The 25000-nt window shown below is 40.9% G+C and overlaps 1 protein-coding gene across 7 annotated transcripts in view; it reads left to right on the top strand.

The window, feature by feature from the left end:
* cep112 (centrosomal protein 112) overlaps window positions 1-24344 on the top strand; it is a 147328-nt gene extending 122984 nt beyond the window's left edge. For 4 of the 7 annotated variants that reach the window (XM_017451107.3, XM_017451124.3, XM_017451153.3 and 1 more), the window contains 4 exons: window positions 11388-11477; window positions 17862-17963; window positions 21706-21770; window positions 23598-23949. In XM_017451107.3, coding sequence (XP_017306596.1) covers window positions 11388-11477; window positions 17862-17963; window positions 21706-21770; window positions 23598-23664 — 324 coding nt within the window. In that variant the 3' untranslated portion in view covers window positions 23665-23949. Of the gene's footprint in view, window positions 1-11387; window positions 11478-17861; window positions 17964-21705; window positions 21775-23597; window positions 23950-23992 lie in introns of those variants that run through there. The other 3 variants (XM_017451134.3, XM_017451144.3, XM_047150437.2) reach the window with 3 other exon arrangements.
* Window positions 24345-25000: the final 656 nt, after the last annotated feature.

The following is a 25000-nucleotide window of genomic DNA, read 5'->3' as shown; positions in this document are numbered from 1 at the left end:
TCACCACTTTTGAGGCAGCTACTCAAATCACTTAAATGAAAGAAACAGAAAACAATTCAATACAGCAAAAAGAGTTAAAGCAGTCAGTTCGCAAATATGACACCATGCCTATCTGAGATAGTTTCCAAAATAACAAAGCATGTACCAGTTATGTTGGTCAATTGTGTACAGATTGACAAGCACTCAAAACTAATTCCTAAAAAGTCAGATCTAACGCATAAAAACAGGCAAGCAAATCTAGGTTGACACTCGGAAAATATGCGTGGAGGCCAAAATATACCTAGCAGCCAAGCCCAATGTGATAATCAATAATTAAATGTCAAACAGTGAAAATATTTTGAATGAATGTCATTTATCACAGTCATTTATTCATCAGTGTTCATGACTGTAACAAAAACAAAGAGGATGACAAGTGACGATGACAAGGCAACCATGTCCAGAGAACAAAAGACATTAGCGAGCGCACATCAATTCTGCTGGCGTGTCATACTCCACCCACTGCTCACCTGTAGTCACCAGACACAGCAGCACAGTTTGTGCATGGTCTAAGGGAACCTCAAAGGCTTTATGCAAATATGGAAGTAACTGGGGCAGCCAGAATACTGGCCTGCTCTTCCACCTGTTAAGCCTTTCAATTTGTTACTTTTATAACAACTGAAGACGTGTTCATGTTCTCACAATCAGAGCTGGCCCTTCCACACTTCTCTAAGCTCTGCTTGTTTGACTGGAGAGAACAAGTTGTCAATAAACTGGTGACATTGATCCATTCCTGCTACTTGTTTTTCCCAAACCATTTTTTTTTGTACTCCAGGACTCTGTCATGACTTTACCATCCAGTCTTGAGCGTTCCCATCTGTAAAGTTCAAACACGAAGCTATACAGTACATTGCCCTTCCACTGTCAGTAACCAAAAGGAAAATAATGTCCCCCGTCACATCCATTGCCAACATAATCAAAGTAATTCCCCTCCTGGTCCTGGCTTATTGTTATGTTTTTTTTTGTTTTATATTGAAAATTTTTTTTTTAACCTTCTGGGTAGGGCTGTGTGTACGAGTCAGTCACACCTAGCTACAACAGCAACACTCAGTATGTTTAAATAGACAACAGTAATCTGATATTAACCAGATTAAGACAATACTCTGATTAAGAAACTATCATGTAAACAGCGATTATTGATGGCCTTAATCCGACTAAAGTCATACTCAAAGTAAACACAAATCGTATTAAGACATGTAGAGTATTCCTGTTTCAGTCGCATTATCGAAGTGCATTACAGACATGTAAACACATTAATCACACTATTAACGTCGTGTGGGAGTTTTCACCGCATTTCGCAACAGGACGTGTACACACGTTTGACGGCAAACAAGAGAGCATGGCTGTACTTACCTGCTATATAACAGGTGAAATACATGTATTTCAGCTACTATATAGTAGGTGAGTATGCCGTGTCAGATGCGGCCCATCGCTTCAAGCAGTCATTTATTTGCACGTATAGCATGACAAATAATTAACTGCACTTGAAGCTTTTGTAAAATTAAAAATGAAACTCCCAAAAAAGTATACGGTACCATAACGACGACGAACTGTATGTTGATACGTGAAATCCTGGATGGAATGTCAGATGGCATGGTGTGGGGGGACGTCACAACGTGTGCCGTTAATCGAACTATGTTCAATAACATGTAAAACAGGAACATGAAAGGAGTATTCTAAAAGAAACTCATGTAGACACCTTAATCAGTATATTGTCTTAATAATTGTCTTTAAGGTCAATAATTAGATTACTGGAGAAATCCCGTGTTATATGCTACAATGGCGGCAAAATTGGAATGGCTTACCAAAAAAAAAATAATAATAATTACAATTTTCTACAATACAGGGCCAGCTACAAAGAAAACTGAAACTCAAACAGTTTTGTCACATGTTGTCACGTATAGAATATTGTCACATTAGAACCACTGATTTACAGCATTAGAACCACTGATTTACATTAGAACCATTGATTTACAACATTAGAACCATTGATTTACAACATTAGAACCACTGATTTACAACAGAACCACTGTTCTACAGCATTAGAACCACTGATTTACATTAGAACCATTGATTTACAACATTAGAACCACTGATTTACATTAGAACCACTGATTTACAACATTAGAACCACTGATTTACATTAGAACCATTGATTTACAACATTAGAACCACTGATTTACAACATTAGACCCACTGATTTACAGCATTAGAACCACTGATTTACAACATCAGAACCACTGTTCTACAGCATTAGAACCACTGATTTACAACATTAGAACCACTGATTTACAACAGAACCACTGTTCTACAGCATTAGAACAATGAATTGGTAGTAGGAGGAAAGCTTAATGTCAATGTAGGACAGCAGCAATTGAAAATTGGACCGTTTGGAAAGGAAGGAGTTGATAGCCATTCTTACTGAGAAGCAAACTTTTGGTCCAGTAATTGACATAGTCCAGCAAATGAATCAGCAGCAACGAGAGAAGATTCTCAACTGTTTAAATCCATTTATAAAGCAATTGTTATACATCATATCCAGGCAAGTGATATTATGATAGAATGATCTTTCCTAGAATTATACTGCGAGTTTAAATGAGACGAAAATCTGGTCATTACAGAGAAAGGTACTGTGATCACGTCCGTGGCATCATTCCAACTTCCAGTCTTTAACGGGTACTTTACTGGAATGAACTCCTTCATTTACATTTGCTCAAGGGCCCTGCAGTTGAAGCTTACAGTAGAAGCTTGGCAGTGCTGGGATTTGATCTCACAACCTTCCAACCAGTGGTCCAATGTCTTAACCACTGAGCTACCACTGCCTTCACTTTTGTCTGGATGCGAAAACACAGAAACAGACTTCAACTCCATCCTCTGCTTTCTTTTCTAAGGTACTCTCATCACCATGTGGTCGGTACATTATTTCTTTCTTATTCCTTTCAATGTTGCACACACACCCCTCCCTCTTTATTCCACATGCTGATATTCTTCTCCTCTGTGCACTATAAACTATGACTCACTAGGAGTCTCTGTAATCCGATGGGTCCCACATGTCTGCTCAGGCAGATGGTAGCTGACGGGGTTCAGGTCACATCCAGCTTCCTTTAGGCAGTAGTAGACAGGAGCTGTGGGAAGGCGGACTCTGGTTCAAGCATGCCTGAGCTGAAAATGCGTCCTGACATGCATTGCGGCTCTGACTCACGGATTTGAGAAAAGAAAAGGCTGCCTGCCCCACAACTCGAGCCTTCACAAGAGAGCAGGGAGAGAGAGATGTAGTGTAATTGCTACTGTGGATGATGTACTGGGGTAAATGGAGCATTGCTCAGCTAGTGGAGTAAAGCTCCGGCAAGCAACACTCACATACACGACCACAAACAAACACACACTCAAGTTAGTAGAGGATATGTGATAGGATGCAGCTTTAGCTTTATCTAAAAGAATAATCGTGAGTATTTATTCACCTAGTTTAGCCATTTTATCGTACTTTATTTGATTTGTTTATACGTTTATTTTATATATTTTTACACCGTATATAATGTAAGCCTGTATTCCCTCAAATTAATAAACATTTGCATTGGAATAATGTATTTAAATGCTAAATATGAACTCAAATACGTGTATAGTATATGCCACCAGCATGCAGAGTGGGGGTCTTTTCAGTGACTCAGTTCATCCGAATCCATTCAGTAAAATGATTAATTCTGATTCATTCACTGATTTTTGTTCCATTTCAGTTTGTGTACCCTGAATATGCCGCCATCTGAAACGGACAACAAACAGCTTGAGCAATGTAAAAACAGTGAATAATCATGCCTATGTGTGTTATTATATAAATACGTTTTTAAATTCATGTTTAGAGAAAATAAATACTTTTCACATTCAGCCGAACACATGCTACTATTGCATGCAATGAAAAGCTGGAAATCTCCTGTTCGGACCGTATTAGACTGAAGAGGACTCGTTGAGCCAACTGACTCATAGATGTTTAAAAAAATTTTTTTTTAAAAAGGTCACGAGCTTCAGTTCATGTTCACGTAGCCATGGCTGCTAGTATGCTAGCGTATTATCTCAAGGAAAACAGTGTGCTTAAGAGAAGCGTGCTTAGTTTTTTATTAATCCCCATTTGGATCTCCTGATTCGAGGTAAATGTTTCACTTTTTCAGAGGAAGGCGTGTGGGCTGGATTAAATACAAGCGGTATTTTATGAAGGATGTATTGTTGATGTGCAGATCACATCACGAGCCTTGTATCGAAAGATGCAATGCAGTATGCTTTATAATTCAACTTGTACCCCTTGATCGCTGCAACGTCATGTGGAAAAACTCAAAACGGCGGCGGCTTTTAACAGTAAAATGTAGTTAAGTATTTATCTCTTAAAGTGCACCTACTATGGTTTTTCAAATAATACCTTTCATGTAGTGTGTTATAGAGCTGTTTGTGAATGTAAAACGTCTGCAAAGTTTAAAAAATCAAAGTTACTGACTCCTAAAAGAAGGAACCGATTCTGAACAGCTGAAATGAGTCGTTAGTAATTCCAGACTTACTTTCGGTACTAACATGCATAGGTTTGTAACAAAAAGCCCCGCCTCTGGTCTTCATCGGCTGCTCGCTGACAGCGGTAGACCAATCACAACAGACTGGGACGTCCGTCCAATCAGAGCAGAGTATGAAAGGAGGAGTTTAGAATGAATCCTTTTGAACGGATCATTTAACGAGTCGTTTGTGACACTGGAGATAATAAGGTAATGCTGCAATTTAAATTACGAACTAATTAAAGTGCTTTTTGATCTTGGATGCATGTAAATCTATAGTTTGAGAATTTTAAAACAAAATTAGGCACATTTCAAAACCATAATAGGTGCACTTTAAGATTTTTGTGTAACAGTTCGTATGATTGATTAATAATGCCTCAAGAATGCAAGATGAATCTGAAAATAAACAAAGACATGCAATACAGTTTAATGTCGCTAGCTCAGAGTCGGATAACCGATTAACGTCGCGTAATTCCGAGTCCGAGGAGGAAGTAGAACGTCATCTAGTAATTACGGTAATTCCGACATGGCGTGAACCCAGCCTTACCCATCCTTTTTAATTTAAAAAAAAAAAATTTTTTTAATTGTGTAAAGGAATAAGCAATCAAGTCACACACACAAAAGGAACAACATGTAACAGCAGTTAGAGTTTCATAATGGTTAGTCCATTTTATTGTTTGTCTCAGATGAATACATTATTAAACTGTTTCACTAAAGGCCTTTGCAGCCTTTCAATTTTACACCACACGTATAGCATTATGTATGATTTATTATATAACTAACATGTCTCCGTTTTATTTGCTTGATGTACACAAATAGTTTCTGCAGACGGTAAGGTGGATCAATCCCAGACTGCACTGTGAGATCGATTCCCAAGCCCTGTCGTTTTCTTTTGAACCTCAAAAACGAAGTGTTCCTTATTCAGACGCAAGCGAACAACAACAGTCATACGAGTACACCACGTGTGTTGCGGGGGTGTGGGAAAGAGATAATTGTTGAGTGATGAGTGTTTAAGGTAATTCCCAGCAAAGAAAGCGACATCTGAACGTCCAACTTCACAGGAAGCAGCACGAGATAACATTCCAGCATCCTGCTTTAGAAAAGCCTCAAAACTTGTGACTCTCTTCCTCTCTTTTTCTAGGACAATAGCACACTGTGCAGCCTGTTTCATTCATTTCTACCATCACTTAGCACTTGTACCAACCACCCCAGCTTCCCGGGGATTTTTTTTTCCCTTTTCTTATTAATTCAAAGTTTTTCCCTTCACGTTTAACTGAGTATGTTACATGCTGGCTCAAGTGTAGCAAAGTGAAGCCAGAAATTAGTTTCTTCCAGTATTTAATTTTCTTTTTAGTTTTCTGGTGCAGAGCTTTATAGCATCAGGTCTACTTTAATTATATCACTCTGTACATGGATGCTCTCTCTCTCTCTCTCTCTCTCTCTCTCTCTCTCTCTCTCTCTCTCTCTCTCTCTCTCTCTCTCTCGCTCACCACAAACTGTCTTTTGTGTTTTGAGTCTGTTCAAGGATTTCTAAAGGACGTGCTGGCATGCACAGGCCTTGGCGGGAGAAGCCGGGGAGAGGAGGGGGGTATTGAACTGTTATTGTTTGAAAGGCAAGGCATGTAAGCGGCCTTCACAGCACCGGAGCCACCGCAGAGAACAAAACAAAGAGAGAGCAAGGAGGGAAGGAAGAAAAAAAGCTTTAAAGACACACAAACCCCAATCCCTCTTTTATATCCAGCTGTGCTAGGGGAGAAATTAAGCAAACCTTTAAATCTCTACCAGTTTTTTTTTTCTTTTTTTATTATTTCTCTTTCTTCTGCGCTCTTGGACTCCTCTTATCCCCGTCCTTTGTCATTTAGCAAACGCGCAGACATCAGACATTTCGGCTGTCTCTAGCGACATGCAGCTGTTGTTGCAGTAGCTGCATGGAATAGCAGTAAACTGGCTTTGCGTTCGACCTTCGATTGAGAGCTACATTAATCAAGTGCCCCATCACTTTATTTATTCATTTCTTTTTTGAATAGCTTGGCACTGGTAGTGATACAGTACAACAGTTAAAGCTGTAGAGACGTACACCCACCGAGTCACATTAATATGTGCACGCAAGGGTTTTGTTTCTGAAGTTGCGAGTGTATGAAGTCTGCTTCAGATGAACCTTTAACAATCAACCCATCCGGATTGCAAGAGCTAATCAACAGTAGGCCTACCCCTGAGATTTAGAATTGTTCCGTGTGTGTATAAGGGTTTTTCAAGTTTCAAAGTAGCCTTACTCATTGTCATTAGGATCTAAAGGGCTTTTTGGGGTTTTTTTTGTTTGTTTTTTTTTGCTTTTTTTTTTTTTTTTTTTAAGAGAAGCCATACTGCAAATAGAAGTTCCACAAGAAGTGAAACCTAGTGCTAACAAAACATGCACTACGGTTTAAAAGGGGCCTGAGAGTATTTACCCTCTCTGTTTTTTTTCCCCCCTTTACCCAGGGGAAACATACTTGCCTTATCTTTACAGAAGGACCACCCAGGAAAGACTACTTAAATCTCACCTTTTTTTGTGTGTTGGTGTATGTAAGCATTACTGGTGTGTGTGTGTGTGTGTGTGTGTGTGTGTGTGTGTGTGTAAATGTGTGTGTGTGGGGGGGGCGGTGTCTGAAGCCTTTTAAATCTCATCGCTTGCATCTTAGCATTCCTGCAGGTCTGTACAGGTGTGCTACATTTATATCGTGTGTGTGTGCGCGCTACACTAATCTTCAGAGAATAAACAGTAGTTAAAGAAACCAACCTTTTGGAGAACAGGTGAGAATAAAGCACATAGCCATAGCTTCTTTCTCACTCTCTCGCTCTCTTTCTCTACTGTATACACCTCAACCCTACCCCCTGCAGGAAAATGAACCTTCCCTGTTTACTGCTCGTTGAGATCGATCCCACACTGGCGGGCTGATAAAAAGCATATCGCCTTGGCCATCTGGACCCTGTTTGGAGAGATTCTCCATAGCAAATTCCCTGTTCACGCCAAGAGGAACAACAGCTGTATGGCTGCAGAACCTTTCCCCTGGCCCATCAGGAAAGTTTGGGCAATACGGAAAGAGAAAACAGTAGAGCTGGTGTATCTTCTCCATCAAGGACCATCAAACAGATGCGTGATTGTATTAGAAGTTTATAATATGGAGAACTAGTCAATGCAGGTCAGGGCCCAACAAGACCAGATAAGACACGAGTCTGAAACAAGCAGAGGACCACTACTCCTCTTTAAAAGCTGCTGTCAGTCTTGTTGATGTCTTTGGACATTCTTTGAAGAACCTGAATAGGTTGAATTGTCTGAATAGCAACCATGAAGCAAACAAAGGACCTACACATACTGTACCCCAACATTAATCATTCAAATGCCGTGTTTCTGCAGACTGAGTATGACGTTCCTCTTTGAGATAAGGAAGGGCCATTCTTCCATCCTAACTCAAGCTTGAACTGGCTCACTTCAGTCCAATGGAAACCACATGAAAGGATTCCTGCTGATGATTGCCAGCAGGTTTCCAGGAAGCTGTGCGACACCATCACTGTGTCATACTTCTGGAACTTGCCATCAACTGATCCATGCTACCCTGCTGGGGAGAGTACCAGGCTGTGTACTGTAATAAAGGAGACGCTGGTAGAAATTTGCCACCACAGAGATTTCATGTTAATATGTCCAGGTTGGGCTGGGTTTATTTTTGCTGATAAATATGTGTACACCTATACAAGATGGGATGCAGTCCTTCAGCACGTTGACTGTGCAATTCCAGTCTGTGTGCCTAGTGCAGTACCAGTGTAAACATTTGGGGCCGTAACAGACAAGTGGAATACTTCTCTACCGTTCTGGACGTTTTTTGGGCATTAACATTACGTTATTTCCCTGTTAGGGTTAGTACTGGAATTTCAGAAGCCTCTCATATGGCTTTCACAAATGCATTTCACACGAATATTCTGGATCTTGTAGATTAGTAAATACTTTTAAATGTTTTTATTTTATTTTATTTGAGACACAGGACATGACAACAGTCACAACGAAGGCGGTAGAAGAAAAATCCAGTCCGTTATGATTTTGAATAGAGTTGGTTATAACACAGTTGGTTATAACTCTGCAGTCTTTTTGGCAGCCTAGTCGTCTGTTGAATTCATGTAGATGACTGAATTCTTGAAGTCCACTCATTTCAAGAGAAATGGAAACCTGCTCCAGGACTGAATAAAGGTTTTAAAGATGAGGTGGATATAATAGTAGTTATTCCTGAATGGGTGAGAGGATGATGAGGTGTAATACTGTAACCTCTCTAGTTTACTATTCAAATTCAAATCTGAGAAAAGTTTGCATACCCCTTGCAGAATCTGCTCATGAAGGCAACACGATACATTAAGAGTCAGGGGGATGTAAACTTTTGAACAGGATGATCGATGTAAGTTGTTAGTATTTTGTGTTCTGGGAGACATGTAACTATCTTATTTAGCGTCTGAAGGGCAGTACTTAATGAAAAAAAAGATCTTTAAAGAAAATAATAACAATTTACACTAGTCATCCTGTTCAAAAGTTTACATCCCCCCGGCTCATAATGTATCGTGTTGCCTCCTTGAGCATCAGTGAAGGTTTGCACCTTTTGTAATAGTCGTGTATGAGTCCCTTCATCTCAACATCGTATAGCCACTGTTGGAAAGGGGTCAAATATGCAGAATATGCTGGAAAAGCAAAGAGTGTGCAGGACCTGGAGGATTTTTCTGAAGAACAGTGGACAATTTAACTGATCAGGACAAACAAGGCACTCATGAAGAACTATCACAAACTATCACTATCACATCCAGGTAACAACACACAGTATTAAGAATCAAGGGTATGTAAACTTTTGTACGGGGTAAGTTTTATAAATTCAGCTATAATCTTGTGGACTATATGTAATGATAAATGATAATGAGTTTTTATTGGTCACATATACAGTAGAGCACAGTGAAATTGTTTTCTTTGTATACCACAGCATGTCAGGAAGCTGGGGTCAGAGTGCTAGGTTAGCCATGATACAGCGCCCCTGGAGCAGAGAGGGTTAAGGGCCCAACAGTGGCAGCTTGGCAGTGCTGGGTTTGCACCCCCGACCTTCCGATCAGTAACCCAGAGCCTTAACAGCTAAGCCACTACTGCCCCAGATGTAAACATCTGTTACGTGAAATAGCTTATTCAGGGCAGAACTAAATAAAAAACAACATGGGATTTTTATGATCCATCTTGTTTTGTTAACAGTATTAAGATTTAGCAGATTCGTCAAGGGGTATACAAACTTTTGGGCACAACTTTATATATGTACTTAAAAATCAAAAGGATTTAAAAACTCATGCCACCATGCATTGCAAGAAAAGTAACATTTTAAGCTGCATTTTGAGGACAAATAGGAAAAACTGAATTAAGGGCTCCAATGTTTTGGGGACATACACCTTATGAGTTCTAACCTTCTTCACAGCACTTACACAAGTGACATTATGGGTTTAAAAGAAAGCACATTTGGTGATGGCTTTCTTCCAGTTTATAAAAAAGTTTCTGCACTGAAAGCCCTAACAAGTTGACTGAGCTTGACTGATTGAGTAATCTCCTTCCCTCAATTTTAATTGAGCAATGGCGGTCTCCCAAATCTTGAATATTTAAGTTCACTTCACTTGGTGCTCATGTAGACTGTACTTAAATTGTTACGTTTGCTTAACTTGGTGTTCATATAGTGTACTTAAATACTTAAGTTCACTTAACTTGGTGTTCATTTCAAGTGTACTTTAATACAAGGTGTCTCAAAGGTCTCCATAGATAGGGTCACTTTATTTATAGAACATCCTCTACATGATTGATTGCCATTTCTTTGTAAACACACACCGAGTTATCTCCCCTACTCGTAATGGACTCTTGAATTTCACTACACCACCAACAGACTGGGACGAAGGGGACTGCCATTTGTAATTATCTACCAATCAGTGCATTAGGTCACATGTCGCCGTGCATGGCCAGTTATATTAAAGAAAGGCCAGAGTGAGCTCTTTTAATAAATCAAGATTTTGAGTTCGTAACACTTGAAATCTTAAGTTTCTGTACTTTGGTAAATAAGTTAAATGAACTTGGATTTATAGGTTGTTTAAATAATGACATTAGGGTTTACAGTGTGTAATGTAATCTTGCTAGCACTCTGCCTCAGATACTTAACACGGTGTAAATTGAAAAGAGTTTAACTAACAATTCATGCTAAAAACCACACACCTCCACAACACACACCTCCAGTGCTTTAAAAGCTTTATAAGCCAGTCCCATTCCAACCACTACCCTGTCACACAGTGGACAAGTAGCATGCTAGTGACTGATCAGTCCCAGGTCCCCATTCTGTGGGGGACACTCTCTGTATAGACGCATATGTTCCTTCTGTTTTTGGGAGGCGTTATCCAAAAACGAAGAGTACAGATGTGTGATGGAAACATCTGGTTCAAAGTGCCAGGCAGGAACCACGCTCTTTCTGTTTCTATTGATTTTAGGCTTTGAGCTGGAGAGGAATCCTTGAACTGTTCTTCTGTTTTGAGGCTTCACAGTAGAAAATGAGTCATATTTCTTAAAATGCATTTCAGATTTTTTTTTTCTTTTCGGTGAGAAGAAGGGCAGACGTGCGTTCTCTAGAGAACTTTATCTCCCACTGCTAGTTTGCAACAGATTTGCTGTATTTTACTGTCAGCCAAATTGAAACTTTATTGACAGAGGCGATGATGTTTCTCTTGACTTCAGTTAAATCTGTCCTTCTGTCTCTTTTTCTCGTCTCCCACTTTCTCCATCCCTTTCTGCAGGCTCTCCAGGAGCGGATGGAGAGCTTACAGAAGCAACTACGCACTGCAGAGAAGAAACTGATGAGCCGGGAGCTGGAAACCCAGGAACAGGTGCAGTTGTTTTGTTTTTTTACATCTAGGGACTCCCAAAGCTCAGGACTCCCAAACCCACCCCCACTGCTCAGTCCTAAAGGGCCAGATGAGGTCTTGCTCAAAGTCACTCATATGTACCCACGTACATTCCTCACATTACTGAAGAACCAGCTTCAAAACACAGCACTCCAGGGCAAAAATGCCGTCTCTGGCTTCAGAGGAATGCCCGACTAATAACAGGGCCACATTGACCTTGACGCACAGCAAGAGCAGAATAAATTAGACTAATTATTAGATTGAGCGATCTGTTGATATTGTTGAGGCAACCTTTTTGCTGTAGCTGTAGAAAGCACATCTTGCTATCTCGAACACTTCTTATGCCTTTACAGAGAACACCAGAACATCTGCAGAACAAGAGTCTGGCTCACACTTCACAGCAGCTGCAGAGAATTGGCACCTTCCTTGCTCCATGGAGCACCAAAAATTCCTTTTATCTAAGGGAACACTAATAGATCACTGACTTTTTCTGGATGAGTTATAGCAAGCATAGTCCAGACACCAGATAATTAGGGTCATCACTCAGTTGGCTAGACTGCTTATAGACTGCATCTGCATGTTGTGTGAAGGATGAGACCTTTAGCATTAACCGAAAGCTTGAACTGGAAACAGCTCTCTCTCTCTTATTGTCTTCTGGTACTATTATCTGCGAGTGTTCGCGCACATCCAGAACCGGTCTAGACAATTGACGACGAGCCTCCCGTCTTCATCGAATGAACTTTCCGGCCTTCCGTAGAGAAGGAAAGCCTGCAAAGGACATCTACTCCCACCTCATAAACCTGCATACCAGTCTACATCCCTCCCCAGGTCCTCATGCACACATTCCATGTGTGTGTGCCTGAGTGTGTATTCAGCCACATAAATATGTACAGAAAGAGAGGCAGAAGGGTCTACTCTCTATTTTCCATGCTGATATTGTCCCAGTTTATCTTCCAAGACATGTCTTTGTAATACTATCCACAGCATTAAAAAAAAAGCCCTCTTTCTGCCAAGACTTCAAACAGATGTTCTTCCAGCGAGTCTCTTCCAGGTCCTTTAGTGCCTGCTTGGCATAAAATGTCGGCAACAGCCTCATACAGTGCTGCACAGACTAGCATGACATCCTGAATTAAAAAAGATGAAGCTTGAAAAGTGTTTTATCAAACATGGTGCAAGGTGACACAGTCTCCCTTTACGCTATCTCCTTTTAAATAGGAAGGGGGGGGGGGGGGGGTGTAAACTTCTTAATGGGTTGGGTTTGATGGGTGTGCTGAAGAAAAGTAAACTCTTCAGATGACAGCATTCCGTTCAAATAAAGTAAAAAAAAAAATTGCTGATTTGGGAATATGGTTTTTAATTTTTATCTCACATTAATTTTCACTGTTATTCCTTTGAATTCCAATATATTCCACTGGATTGAATAGATAATGCATCCTAAACCGACAGAGATACCAATAGGAGACAGATAGACTATTTGTGGGGTTTTGTTTGCTTGTTTGTTTATTTGTTTGTTGCCAGAAAGATTCAGATGTGCGCATCAGGACTGCAGGAGGAAATGTGCGAAGCTTGAAAGGACAGCTTGTGGAAAGCTTGTGGGTTGTCAGGTTTCAGCAAAATTCCCCACTCAATAAACACACAAAAACACTATCTCAGAATTTTCAGGCAGTAGGAAAGGTAGATGCATCTTTCTACTTATTCTCAGTCTTTTCCAGTGGATATTATATATTTAACATGGCCACTCTACTTGTGGGGAAAAGACCAAATTCATTAACATTATACAAATCTGAGCTGCATTAATATTTTGGGGGGTTTTCCCCCCTGTCAGTGGTTTGACCCCATTTAGACTCAGCATCACTGCTTCCAGTTCCAGCTTCCTAGTAGATTTCGATAACTTGTCCAGCAAACGTTTCTGATCTTCCTGGATCGTAACAAATTCAACAAGTAAAGAAAAGGGGATGAAATATTATTCAATGGAAACTGTCATTGAGTTTGTTTGCTTGCTTACTCAATCATATTAGACAGAGGATAGAAATATTGTCAGAAAGTTCCATGCCTGGTTTTTCTGTGTTTTACAGTGTTTCCAGGGCACAGTAGAGAGGAGGGGGAAACAGACCACACCCACTTCCAGTTTAATTCCAAAAATATAAGCCAATTGGAATATTTTGAGCACTAAGCAAATATAGATAAAAATAATGCCATTGCGCTACACGCCGGGTTGAATTCATCTAGTTTCGAACTAAATGTGTTTTAATGGTGACTTTGGCTTGAAAACGTTTTACATAATCCAGAGCATATGTAATATGTAAAAATCCAGCCCATTAAGACTGGGTATATATAACATTATTTATGTTTTGTGTGGTATCGTAAAGTAATGCCGATTGGTTTGACGTCAGTACTTTGACAGAATTTTCCCTTTGAAACCTAGAGTCGCACCTGAGATCATTTGGACTTGTCAGAGAAGCTTACAACGGCTCTACTGAGCAGATGCAGTCACGTTCCATTAGCCAGCCCATTCCAAAGCTGGACCTGGTTTTGGAGCTGCTTTCCATATGACCAACACTTCATAAGCCGTATGCCTGCCTCATAAGTGTCATGAAGCACCTCCTCTGATTTCTCATTTCTCCGTATAGTATCCTCATGAAAAGAAACTATTTCTGCTCATAGCAAAGCTACGTGTTATTTGAAAAACAAACAAACAAACAATAACAACCCCTTCCCCACTGAACTCCTACTTCCAGATGTGACAAACGTTATGACTGGTGCAGGTTTTGATATAATCACTTGTATCTGATAAGATGCCTTTTTGTCATATCTTGTGTTTCTTTCCGAAACACGCTCGTGCTACATAAAACAGCCACGAAACCAGAACCCAACACACCTTCCCTCACTTCATTAACATACATCAAGCTCTTGACGACCTGACAAACTTTATTTGAATGTTCTGAGGGCTGAGGTCTTGTTCCTTTCAGTTGGCAGCTGTCAAAAACCCTGGTTTGCGCCACACTGTGCTAAACAAAGTCAAAAGGAATGCTATATATAGATGAAACGGTGTCATTTTAACATTCAGCTCAGGTTTTTCTGTTTTCTTTCCATTCAAATGTGGAGCATTATATCAAGAGCAAAAAATAAAAAAGAGCGAGACACTTAAAACGATAGATTACATTGGTTGGTACTGTTTGTAAACTGTGGTGTGTAGTGCCTATTTAATTTGTCCCATAAACAAGCACAAAAGCCTTAAGAGCAGTTTGATCAGCCAGTGTCCTCGAAGTGACCCTCGCCATACTTCCACCCCCGTCCCTGGTGTTTGTCAGGAGCTGTCATTGCCTCCCATTCACTGAAACAGAGAAAGGCCTCTATGCATGCAGGATACTTATCTCTGAGGATAGGGAGCTCTCTGAAAGCCTTGTCAGTGGCATTCCATACTAAGTTCACCATCAATGTCTGGCCCTCCCATTGATTTACATTATCCAAAGAGCCCTACTTTGAAGTCTGCCAGAGGTCTTGGTCTTGAGGTCAAGACCATGAAGGCCTGGTTTGGATTCTTCTTCTTGGTGCATTTGGCCTTATTTTGGGCTTAAACATGCTTGATTCAAAGCTAGGCAGTGCTGTGTCTCTCTAGACCTGAAAATCCACGGTTGGACTTTATTTTGGTCTTAGTCAGGATAATATTATATCACCTATGATCTGGTCTTCATCTACTCCTCATGTAAGTTTTCATTTTTAGCAACCTGTGTATTTTAAACTTGCTTTATCCGTGTCACTTGTTCCTCATGAGTGCTTGAAAATCATCACGCTGCATTGCTTTGGAGGGATCCATGTGACATAACGCCTGCAAGAGCTATTTGTTTACATGCAGTGTTTGCATCAGTCAGATCATGCAAATTTCGCTTTGGTTGTAACACGCTTAGTGAGAGCGTAATATAAAGAGGACTTTAAAGGGATAAACTTATAAAAGACACAAAGGTGTGACAGTTTGGAAAAATGAGTCTACTAAGTCCTATAGGAATCACAGCCATGATTCCTAATTGAGATAAAGTTGAATACTGTGTAAATAACTTGTGACCTTCCAATTTCTACACGTACGTTGGACGGCTTTTTGCACTTAAAGTGGGTGATCTTAATGTGGGTTAAAAATTAAGTTTGGGTTAAAAAACCAGTCACACGGCAGATGTATTCATACTTGATCAGTTTTTGTCATTGTTTTAACTGATAGTTCTGACTTTCTGGGATTAATCTTTCAGCATATAAAGAATGGATTGGGAGACACTTCAAAGAAGGAAAGTATAAATATTCTTTTCTTGGTTCATGGTCATTGTGTAGGAGATGAGGCCTTTGCTACATTGCCAGCACGCTTGCTTCCACCCTCCTCATATTGTGTTGTGGCCTGAGGGGAAAATACACAAGACTATCCAGAAAGCAAGTGAACCTTAAATATACATTTTTATACAAATGAACAACGACAAACAAAAGTCTAGTTCCAGATAGGTATACGATTAGGGTTGCCTAATTGTGTCTAATCAACATGGCCTTTTCCTGTGAGTTGCTGCTGTATGACACCACATTCCAAAGCCCTATACATCTCGGACAGAGACCTATCTAATGACTGATCCTTTGCTGCTGGAGAGCTCAGTTGTCATGAAATCTTCTGCCTCTTCATTCTCATGCCTCGGGCCTTAAATCTGGCATCCGAGCGCAAACCTCAGCTCACTCTACTGGAGTGGCGCAGTGCCGGTAATACACCGAGGCAGTCTTGTCCACCTGTGGCCCTCTGCACAGCTGCTGAGGAGGAAGTTACTTCATTCTCTGCTATGGCTTATGACAAGTCCCTGGCCAGACAGCCTGAGCTAATAGAACTGTCCACAATGGGCCTGTAGCCAGACACACTGTACAGTTCCATGGCTTTTTTCCTTAAGAGTCATCAAACAGAACTGCTCTCTTACCCTACTCTTCCCTCACTCTCGATGCCTCTGCCTCCCACACTCGGAGGGAAACAATCATGGAATGTCCACTCTGATTATCCGCTGGTCTGCCAGTACAGAGAGCAGCATGCAAGGCCTCATCTGCTGGGGCCTGTTCAAGACAAGCTGTACTGGATACCAGGATGTATTTTGTGGGGGATTGAGATGGAGGTTGTTATATGAAATGTTAGGGTAATTTGATGTCATGATATGGTAATGGTTCTTGGAGATTAAATGGCAAACCTAAGAAATCTTTTGTGCCGGCTCGATTTCCTCTGCTGTAAAGTTTTGCCACTTTGAACCCATATGAGACTGGGTCCAACTTTGCTCAGTCTTTTTCCATTTGTATAAAAATGGTTCTGTGCGGTTCACTTTGCTTTCTTGATCATCTTGTCTGTGTTTTTGTAACAACTCTGAAATGAGGAGGATGGAAGCAGGAGTGCTGACTGTGGCAAAGACCTCATCTACTACACATTGACCTGATACCAAGGACTGCCTAAAGACTGTTTGTACTCTTGTTCTTTAACGTGTCTCCCAATCCATTTATTGTATGCTGAAAGATTAATTACAGAAATCCAGAACTCAGTTAAATCAGACTCTCGCAGATGTTTTCTCCCCCTTACGGCATTTTCACAGTAACATTTTACAAGCAGTGCTTTACACGAATGCATATGCATTCACACTTGCCATTCAATTTTCCTTACAAGGGCCTGATGTATAACTATCTATGATCTATCGAATTGATCCAATTTACATTTCAAACAACTGAGACACCAGGGTTTTTTCTCTGACTACGCAGTGTCCTCATGCTGGTGATTGGCTTTCCACATGCCAAATGCCAAATATATACCAAATATCTGACCAAGAATGATCAACAGTTCCTGCATTTCCGGATCACTCCAATTTCCAGACATATTAATTGTCACTGAATTTTGATTTCAGACTTTGTTGCTTCAATTCAGTTCAATTCAATTTTATTTGTATAGCGCTTTTCACAACGGACATTGTCTCGAAGCAGCTTTGCAGAAACATATAAACACAGGACACAGACTTTAAGTGTGTGACTTTATCCCTGTTTGAGCAAGCCGGTGGTGAGGAAAAGCTCCCTAAGGTGATATGTTGCTTCACTATGCTAATGCTGCCTCAAAAGATATTAGTTTGTTTTGAATGCCGGCTTCTGTTCAGAAAAAAGGGGGTGATTTGCGGACAGTTGAATATATAATTATATATGTATAAAACTCATAATTGTTTAAGCCATATACAGCCAGCACTTAGCATCTGACGGGTTAGCTGGTTGAACCTTCTTTTTCTTTTTTTTTTTAATAATCATAGTGTGCTGCAAACCTAACGGGGGCGCTGTTATGGATTTCATGCACATCTAACACTTTCTCTCCATCGACCCCAATAGATCACACACATCCGCCAGGAGTACGAGTTAAAGATTAAAGGCCTGATGCCTGCTGAGCTCAGGCAGGAGCTGGAGGACACCATCACCTCTCTCAAGTCACAGGCAAGCAGCAGGCACACACATCTTTTCAAGCAGCCACTCTTGTAATCCTCAGCAATGCATTATGGAAGTTTGGTTGAAAATGTTTCTAATGAAAAACATGCATGTTTTAGGAACAGATGGCCAAAGTTCCCTTCTTTAGTTCAACTCAGTCTTGTCTGTCCAACTCTATGTATTTGGTGCTTTTATGTCACTATGTCCCTTTTAATTACCGCACTTAAATGTCATCATATTTGTTTTGTTTGTCTGACATCATGGTATCATCCTCCTCTCTGCTCACTCTCAGCTGTTTCTTTACACAGAGGCAAAACCCTGCAGCTTTGAACTGGAGTGTCTCTTGTTTCTTTGATTCCTCAGAAGGCGAGTGTTGGGGGAAACTAACAAGTAGTACGAGTTCTTTAGTAGACATGGATCTAATTTGGCCATGGGGCTTTGAAGTGCCAGTTCTGATTCATCTTCCCTCATGCGCAATTATATCCAGCAACCACATTAATAGTGGCTTCAAGGGCTCTGGCCAAATGTTTATTACTTTCACCGGACCTCGCTCTGCCTGCATCTGCGTTGAGGGGGGAGAACGCTTTTTTTCACCGGAGAGTGAGGCCCCCCGATGAAAAACACTAAATACATCTGCCTGGAATTTTCACTTTCCGTTCTGATCATGTTCTGCGTTCAGATATGTTTAGCTCCGTGCGCTGCTCAAATCTTGTCCGGCATTACACATGATGTGTTCATCCCTCTAAACCCAAGTGGAATCTGGGCACGTCCGTGGGTCTGTGAAATAGACACCACTGTGGGGATGTCAACTAGTCAGGGAAGTGTAAACCACAGTGAGGCAAACGCTAAAGAAAGCAGCATAAAGTCATTTAGATTCGATGAAGTCAACTGCACAGCTGGGAAAAGTCTTGCTTTAAAAGACTGAACGTTTGCTGTTGCTTTGTTTAGTGCACAATAATTTTTTTAATCCTCACTCCTGCTTGTTCTTGACGGAATTCCTCCCACAGTTAATTTGTTGTCTGTCCATCCATCCATCTTCCCTACCGCTTATCCTACACAGAGTCGTGGGGGAGCCTGGAGCCTATCCCAGGGGACTCGGGGCACAAGAGGAGGGACACCCTTGGCGGTGTGCCAACCCATCTCCGGGCACAATCACACACATTCATACACTACGGACAATTTAGAGATGCCAATCAGGCTACTTTGTTATTTTGTTGTCCTTTAAAGTTAAGTTTAAATCACAACCTTGCACTGTGGCACATTTTAATTCCGTTGTGAACGAGCGCGAAGCCGCAGGTTGCACACCGTTATCCAGCGTTACTCGGCTAGATTCGGAGTCAGAGCAGCATACGGCAGCTCAAAGACTCTGATTTCTGAAGACTCCTTTTCAGATGCTCCTTAAATACTGTAATATGATGCACAGATTTATTATTTTGGACATTTATTGCACTGATTTATTGACTGTTTTTTTAACAGCATAGCCTAATAAAGCAGTAAAGTGTCATCAGTAACTTGTGTATGGCTGTCAAGTCAAGAGCAGTTTTACACATTCTTTGCTGAAATGTCTTGAAAGTTTTGTTTTATTGGTGGTAAAGATATCTAGATTTTTTTTTTTTAATTACTGCTCAGATAGTAAAAATTAGCAGTCGTGCAACCCCTTGGAGCATTTTGACTGGTCACTCAGTAGCTCAAAAACAAGTACAACAATGCTACAATAACTTGTATCTAATGTCAATTTTAGTAATAAAAAAGTGTTCTATGAAAAATGGCACATAAAAACAGTGGTATGCCTTCAATATATAAATAAAATATTCCATACATTTAGTTTGCATTTTCCCCCCGTGCTGCGGGGGTTTCCGCCGGATACTCCAGTTTCCTCCCCCAGTCCAAAGACGTGCATGGTAGGTTGATTGGCATGTCCAAAGTGTCCGTAGTGTATGAATGGGTGTGTGAGTGTGTATGTGATTGTGCCCTGCGATGGATTGGCACCCTGTCCAGGGTGTACCCCGCCTTGTGCCCGATGCTCCCTGGAATAATCTCCAGGTTCCCCCGCGACCCTGAAAAAGGATAAGCAGTATAGAAGATGGATGGATGTATACATTTAAACAATGTGTGTTTAATATTTAAATATTATTACGTAATAAGTTATGTTCATAAAAGAAATCCATAGTAAAGGCGTCACTGGAATTTTGTGAACCTGGCTGCTAAAAGCTTCAGAACCACTGCTCTAAAATTCTAATCCTTTATATAACACGAAAAGGACTGTGTACTTTACATGCATAGCTGCTGTAACACTAGACCCTGTTTGATGTCTCCTGTGGAGTGTGTTCATCTCGGGCACTCTTTTAAAGTTCAGGCAAAGTTAAGAGGAGACTTGAACTTTAAGGCCCTGTTTACACTAGTGCGTTTTCATTTTAAAGCGGCGTTTTAAAGTGATAAACGATCATCGTCCATACTGGTGTTTCCGCTGGGTTTCAGAAACGATCTCCGTCCACACTACACGACCGAGTATGCATGTCACATGACCATTCATACACACTGCGCATGTGCATACAAGTGTAAACAGGAAGTTGGTTGCTAGACCAAACCGGCATTCCTACAGGCTTACGCCGATTGAAATGAGACTTGTTGCCGATTGCTCTAATCATAGCTCGCCTCTTGCACATGTAGGCAGCTGCAGTATTATAAAACACCGAATTTAACTGCACAATGGCTGATAAGAATGACAACAAAGCCAGAAAAGCTTACGGTTCAGTCTCCGTGTTGTTGTGTGTACGATCAAGGTAGTGTAATAATGAGTCACATTTACATTAATTATTAGTAACATATACATTACAGCACAGTGAAATACTTTTCTTCGCATACCCCAGCATGTTAGGAACCTGGGGTTAGAGCACAGGGTCAGCCATGATACAGCACCCCTGGAGCAGAGAGTTAAGGGCCTTGCTCAAGGGCCCAACAGTGGCAGCGCTGTGTTTTGAACCCCTGACCTTCTGATCAGTAACCTTAACCTCAGTAACCAGTAGTCTTAAGTAAGCCTTAACCGCTAAGCCACCACTGCCCCTACAATAATGGTCATATGGTAGGGGCTTGACGAATCAGGGAAGGATACGAAATTATCCAGAAGACCCAATCAGGGAGCGAATGTGAGCGAAGCCACACCTTTGTTTTCAAAAGTCTTTGTTTTCAAACTAAAATGGGGACTTCGGCGTTTCCAAAAGTCTCAGTTTTCGATCGGTCGAAAACACCGTAGTAGTGTAGACGACAGGCGTAACCGTAGTAACAGTTATGCATTTTTAAAACGAAAACACACTAGTGTAAACAGGGCCTGAAGCTCGGGTCCATGAGGAAAAGGACTCCTTAGAGAGCATGCTGTGCTGTCAAACAGAGCTGGTATACTGCAGCATCGTGTGTAGCTGATGTATGGGCTGATATATGTTATAAGGGGAAGGAAATGAGTTTCTCAGTAGTTGCTGTTCATTCGCCCCTTCAAAAAGCAAGGGCAGCTGTTATCTCATCAAGAAGGGCACGAGCAAATAGAACAAAGTCAGCAGGAGTTTAACTTTACTTTGAGGATTCTAGGTGTGAGAGAGAGAGAGAAATGCGTAATACTTTGCGTAATGCTTTTAAAAGTAGTATGACGTGAATGTGGAAGCAATGGTATGAGTCAAGATGCTTTTAAATTACACTGCGTGTGTGTGTGTGTGTGTGTGTGTGTGTGTGTGTGTGTGTGTGTGTGTTTTGGCTGCAGGTCAGTTTCCTCCAGAAGAAAGCGTCTGTTTTACAGGAGGACTTGGATGCATGCCGCAGCAGGAGGTGAGAGATCCACTTTCCTGCTGTTCTACACACATACACAATATTTATTTACAATATCTCATTTACACATTGATATTTGACAATGTAGCACATGTACATCGCTTCATGCACCCCCTGAAAAAGCAGCACCAGCGATGTATATCCCTGTTGTCATGTCTTTATCCATCAGACTTTTGGCATCACTGGCCACCGTGATGTAATCACAGAAACGTACTCTCAGATAGAGTACTTATTTGCCAGTAGATGATCGAGATTTGACAAATTTGAGCTCTCCAATTCCTGTGTAGCGGTTTAATTTAATTCTCTGTAGTAGTAAAGTCAACAGCCCAATGCAACTCTAATAGTACCTCTTGTAGTACATTCTCATTTCCATCAAGGTAGCTTTTAATACCAGATGTGCACACAAAGCAGCTTTGCCGCAGGTCCCATGTACACTAAGCTTATTTCTTGAGCTTTAAAAAAAAAACTTCAACAATCAAATATCTAATAATAATAATTGGACAATCCAATACACCCACTCATTGGGCTGTATTGGATAAATGTTTATTTATAGAGTGTATGCGATAGCTCAAAAGTGCAGTACAATCAAGTACAAGGAAAAACTTTACAAGCCAAAATGAAATGAGTGTGTAAATACATGAAACAAGCATAAAAATAAAATTATGAATACACAAATAAAACACAATCTAAATGAGAATATACACTGTAGGCAATCACACCTACATGTGCTTTTTGAACATCTCATTCCAGATTTAGTCCCGCTTTTCTGTTATAATATCCTCCACTCTTCGTTAGAATTTTTGAATGTGGCTGTGGGGATTTGTCCGTTCAGGCACAAGAGCATTATCGAGGTCAGGCACTGATGGTCGGGTGGGGCGCTCCGGCGCAGTAGGCATACTGGTTCATCCCAAAGGTGATCAGTGGCTTTGGGTAGGACACTCCAGATCTTCCACTCCAGCCTGAGCAAACCATGTATTTATGTAGCTTGCTTTGTGCACAGGGGCATTTTCTTGCTGGAGCAGGTTTAGCTCCAGTGAAGGGCAATCTTAATGCTACAGAATACATAGACATTCTACACAATTGTGTGCTTCTAACTTTGTGGCAACATTTGGTGATGACCCACGTATGGGTGAGATAATCAGTTGTCCACATACTTTTGGCCACGTAGTGCAGGACAAACAATAAAATGGCTTTCTTATGATTCAGCATGATAGAGTTTACATTTGCACATGTTTATATTAGTATTTAAACCCAAAGTGGAAATGGCCTAAACTGGAAGGTTTTTCCCCCCGAAGTAAATCTGATCCGTACTCCAATGCCCCTGGAAACACTGCATTCTGACTCGGACACTTCTTCCACTAATGACGCTGAAGCTCAATGCATGCTACATCATTTGAAAACTCCTTTCATGATGTGGCTTCTGTGAAAGAAAAAGAAAGCACTGGATTTTGTCCTGCTCTAGAATGAATGTTATTTATTTCATTTTCTGTATTTGTTGTATCATCACTGCGTTCTACTGTAGATCATACATTACTTTCGAAGTGGCCTTAAAAAGTCTTCAATTTACCTTTAAAATAGCTGTAGACTCTCTCTCTCTCTCTCTCACACACACACACACACACAAACACACACACACACACACACACACACACACACACAGTCACCAGGAGCCCAGGTGTAAAAAGGTCACTGTGACCTACAGGAGAATAAAAGCAGCAGCATTTCTGAGCTGCTGATTGATTCACACTTCCTCGTTTTCTTTAATTGTCATTCTTTCTGTGTTTGGAGAGGGATCTTGACTATTCAAATATTGGTCTACTTGAACAGAGCACCTAAAGGGAGAAACAGAAAGGGAGGTGAAGGAAAGGCAGGACGTAGATCTGACAACGAATGAAGCCAATGATTTACTCCCTGACCATTAAAATGTGCGAGGCAGCACCTTTGTGTCTCTAGTCGACCAAATCCCCCTGCTGTGTTAAGTGCTTGTGTTGAGTGCCATCTGTCAAGAGGAATGTACGCCACTCCACCTTTTTAGTGTCAGCTTCCTCCCCGTGCCCACCTGACCTACCGCTCACAACCCTAAACCACCATGTGACGCCTTCCTTCTCTCTCTCTCTCTCTCTCTCTCTCTCTCTCACTCTCTCCCCATCTCTCTCTCTCTCTCTCTCTCTCTCTCTCTCTCTCTCTCTCTCTCTCTCTCTCTCTCTCTTTCTCTTTCTCAGGTAATGAAGGACATGCAATATTCAGCATTGAGGATTTCACCCCCCCACCCAACATCACCATTCACACACCATTCATGTTTTGGACCATGACTTGCTTTCATGTTTTCTGTGTCATGTTTGAATTTTTACAACTTTCTTTTCAAATGTATTTATGCATTGAGCCATCATATTTATTTCCATTTTTGAAAACAGATGAGTTCTGCTTAATGTGGCTTGCTGTTTAATAATCACAACAAACGTCGCATACTGTTTGTTTGGCCATGTTTACTTGATTTCTGAAAGAAGAAAAAAAATGTCACGTTCTAATTCTTTTTTTTAATTTTTTTTTATTAAATACTTTTTTTCTATTGAACACTGTGTTTTTCGTCTTTCTCACATCCTCATCTTTCATGTTCGGTTCAAAAACCACAAATTACTTTTCCGCCACGCTTGTTTATGATATTAAAATGTTTACATTTTTCAATGCCTTCAGTAAACTTGGCACAGTGACGCTGTGGTTAGCATTGCTGTCTCACAGCTCCAGGCTCCTTGGGTTCCACCTTGCCTGTGTGGAAATTTTCCATGTGTTCTCCAACGGTTTCCTCCAAGTTCTCCAGTTTCCGCACACCTCCCAAAAACATGCCAGTAGGTGGATTGACTACACTAAATTGCTCCTAGGTGTGAATATGTTTGCGAATGGTGTGCATGCAATAGACCGGCATCCTATCCAGGTTGTATTCTTGTCTCACTTCCAGTATTCCCGGTCTAGGTTCTGGATCCACCACGACCCTGACCAGGATAAAGAGGTTACAAAAGATGAATGATTGAATAATAACAATAGTTTCAATTTATATAGATGTTTTTCTCACAGTCAGGAATTCTCCTGACTCCTTGGCCAACAATGAACTCCTGTCAACAAATGCTTCTTGGCTCCAAAACAAACATTCTGGGATACCGGTGTTGCATTTTGCTGGTCATTAAGCTCCTTGCCTCTAGTGAAAAGTTGACACTGCTAGCATGAGAATATTG

The sequence above is a fragment of the Ictalurus punctatus genome, chromosome 2 (assembly GCF_001660625.3).
Source record: "Ictalurus punctatus breed USDA103 chromosome 2, Coco_2.0, whole genome shotgun sequence".
Lineage (NCBI taxonomy): Eukaryota > Metazoa > Chordata > Actinopteri > Siluriformes > Ictaluridae > Ictalurus > Ictalurus punctatus.
This window is presented reverse-complemented; position numbering and strand designations above follow the sequence as displayed.